Raw genomic sequence first — 2816 nt, forward strand, 5'->3', positions numbered from 1 at the left:
CCCCACACTCATCTGTTACCCATGCAACTGTGGTGAGCAGTTAGCCAGACATGAGCAGAGCAAGGACGGTGGGCCGGGTACAGACGGTCACCAGGATGGAAAGCCCTGGGTGCCTAGCAACGGGCAAGTGTAGGGTGGGACCGCACCCCCAGGGTGACCTCCCCTCCCTAGCATATCGCTGCTCCTGCGGTTTGGACCCCTGACCTTTCCTCCCTAGAGATACTAGGCTCAGCTGTATTTCAGCTCCAGGCCCAGAAAAGCAGCAAAACCAGACAAGCAACACCACAGCGGACCTCGGGACCAGCTGCACTGAATAATGACCCCCTGCCCTGGCTCCGACCAGTCAATCAGTGGAGGCCTGAAAGGACGCCCCTGGGAAGCTGATGAATATTCTATTGAGATCTTCCCCTGGGACCGCCCCTAAAGCCCTCACCCTTAACACCCTTAGGACAGAGGACCCAGCAGGCTCTTCCTGCTGGGAGCACGCCCTGCCTTTCCCTCCCTCCCTCCCGTCCCCCCAGGAGCCTCAGCAGTACCTTCCTCACTTCTAAACTCCAAGGGCCCTTCCTTTGTCTCTGTAACTTGTTCCTAAGTCCATTTCTTCTACAAATTTCTTCTACCTCGGTGATTTTCCAAATGAATGTTCTCTTATAGTTTGCGTCTTGGCTCTGAATTCTTTCCTAGCTAGAGGCTGCTGAACCCAGGGCGGGTCTGACCCCACTGGTCTAACACCTGGAGTCGTTCTTGCCGCCCCCAACACAACCAGGACCACACACAACTGGAGGGTCCGGTGCAAACAGAGCGTGCAGGGCCCCTTGTTCTAAAAGGGTTAAGAATTTCAAGACAGTGAGACAGCAGAGCATTAAGCCAAGTGTGGGCCCTTCACTTCCATGAAGCCTGCCCTGCATGAAGTCTTTACTGAGCACCTACTATGTACCAGAGAAGCATGAAGGGGGGGCACACAGAGACCAAAGACCAGCTTGGTTCCTGCCCCCTCAGGCCACCCCCGCCCAGTGACCACCAGGAGGCAGTCAGGAGCTGACTGGGACGGCAGAGCTCTGCGAGGCTGGTGCCAGGAGTGAGCACACACTTTGGAGCTGCCTCCACTTCGGTGCTCAAGATGGAACCTGGGCACCTTCAGAATATGCTGCTCTGGCCCCTTACTCCCTTCCCCGCCTGTCAATTACCTACTGATACTCCCAGGCCCTGTTCGCTGCCCCCTCCTCCGGGAAGCCCTCCTGAATGCCTCCACCTTGGGGCTTCTCCAGCACTCTGAGGCAAACTAGAGTGGACCGAGTGTCTGTCTCCCTGACTTGGGTGTCAGGTACTCTTCAACTCTGTTGTTCTCTCTGGCCCTGGCACAAAGCCTGGCCCAGCAGATGGGCTTGGGAAAGGGAGGCAAAATTAGTTAAATTTCTGCAGTCAGGTGACTTAGGAGATAGGAGAATTGGGGTAAAAGCTGAGGCTTCATTTAGACCCACTTTCCAGATGGGATAATTGAGTCCCAGAGGCAGACCCCAAGGAAGGGGCGGAGCTGATAAAAGGATCCAGCACCCAGAGGCTCTCTCTCAGCTCCAGCTGCAGACACGCCCAGCTCAGCAGCCTGCAGAGGTGAGCATTCTCCTCCAGTCTCAGGCTCCTTAACGCCTCACTCTCCTGAGCAACAGCTGCCCTCGGTGCACTGGCTCGAGTGGGGATAAGCAATAGCTACCAGATGCTGAGCGTGCACTCAATGCTAAGTGTGTGCATGTACTAACGGACTCAGTCCTCAGACAACCTTGGAGGCAGCTGCTACCATCATCTCCACTTTGCAGATGAGGAAACTGAAGCTGAGAGAAGGCAGTCACATGGCTAATAGGGGGCAGGATGGGACCCAGGCCACCTCAGCTGCACTTTCAGGCATCATGCCAGGTGCATCCCTGCCCTGGGCCTCGCTGGGCCTCAGTGTTCTCCTCTGTACAATGGGAGAGCGAGGTGGTCATGAGGCCCCAAAGCTCCTCTGGGGAAGGAGTCTGACCCACAGCAGGTATGGAGTATGCTCTGCCCCCCAGGGAGGCGCCCAGCCACCCAAGAGTGTGGGAATCGGGGAACAAGGCTCCAGGGGCCCCCGTGGTCAGGCCTGGGCTGGAGCCCCAGCTCCCCTCTCCCCAGCAGGGCAGCCTCTCTGGCCTCTCCTGGACCAATGCACCCGGGGCCCTGGCCAGCTGGTGCAGGGACAGGTCCTGGCCCCCCAGGGAAGTGTTAGGGTCCCTCATTTGCTCTCCCTGCCTTCCAGAACGGCTGTCAGGCCACTCACCCGCTCATGAAATCGCCGAAAATGTAGAGGCCGTTCAGGTTGGGGTACTCGCAGCCCCGGTATACGTAGCCGCCAGTGACCGACTTGCCCAGCTTGTGTGGGTAGGCAAATATGGGCAGCACATCATCTGCAGGGTGGGGGAAGCTGGGGTGAGTGGAAGGGATCAGCACCCCCCCAACAAATCGTTGCGGGTGGTCCTGAGTCTTGGGGGGCAAAGGGCTGTGAGGTCACTAGGAGGGCCAGAGATGGGGACCCAGGTCATTACCAAGGGAGGGAGATGCTTACAGCTTCTAGGTACGGAGAAGAGCAAGGAGCATCCCAGGAGAATGGGGGAGGGGGAGATGGGGAGAGGCGAGGTCAGGTCCTGGGTGGGGTGTGGGGGACCAGGGAAAGGCATTGGTGCACATCCCTTGGGGTGCATTTGGGATTAGGGGATCCCCCAAGGGCGGTCTCCTTGAGCCCGGGGGGCAGACACACCGAGGGAGATGCTAGCGCACAGCCTTGAGGTGGGGTGGGGAGT

The 2816-nt window shown here is 58.3% G+C and overlaps 1 protein-coding gene across 1 annotated transcript in view; it reads right to left on the reverse strand.

Moving 5' to 3' along the window:
* Positions 1–2816, reverse strand: part of HHIPL1 (HHIP-like 1) — a 40383-nt gene that overhangs the window by 9047 nt on the left and 28520 nt on the right. The window contains exon 6 of the mRNA XM_014549053.1: positions 2297–2499. Within this exon, the coding sequence (XP_014404539.1) occupies positions 2297–2499 (203 nt within the window). The remainder of the gene's footprint in view (positions 1–2296; positions 2500–2816) is intronic.

This window comes from Myotis brandtii, unplaced genomic scaffold, assembly GCF_000412655.1.
Source record: "Myotis brandtii unplaced genomic scaffold, ASM41265v1 scaffold535, whole genome shotgun sequence".
In the NCBI taxonomy this organism is placed as follows: domain Eukaryota; kingdom Metazoa; phylum Chordata; class Mammalia; order Chiroptera; family Vespertilionidae; genus Myotis; species Myotis brandtii.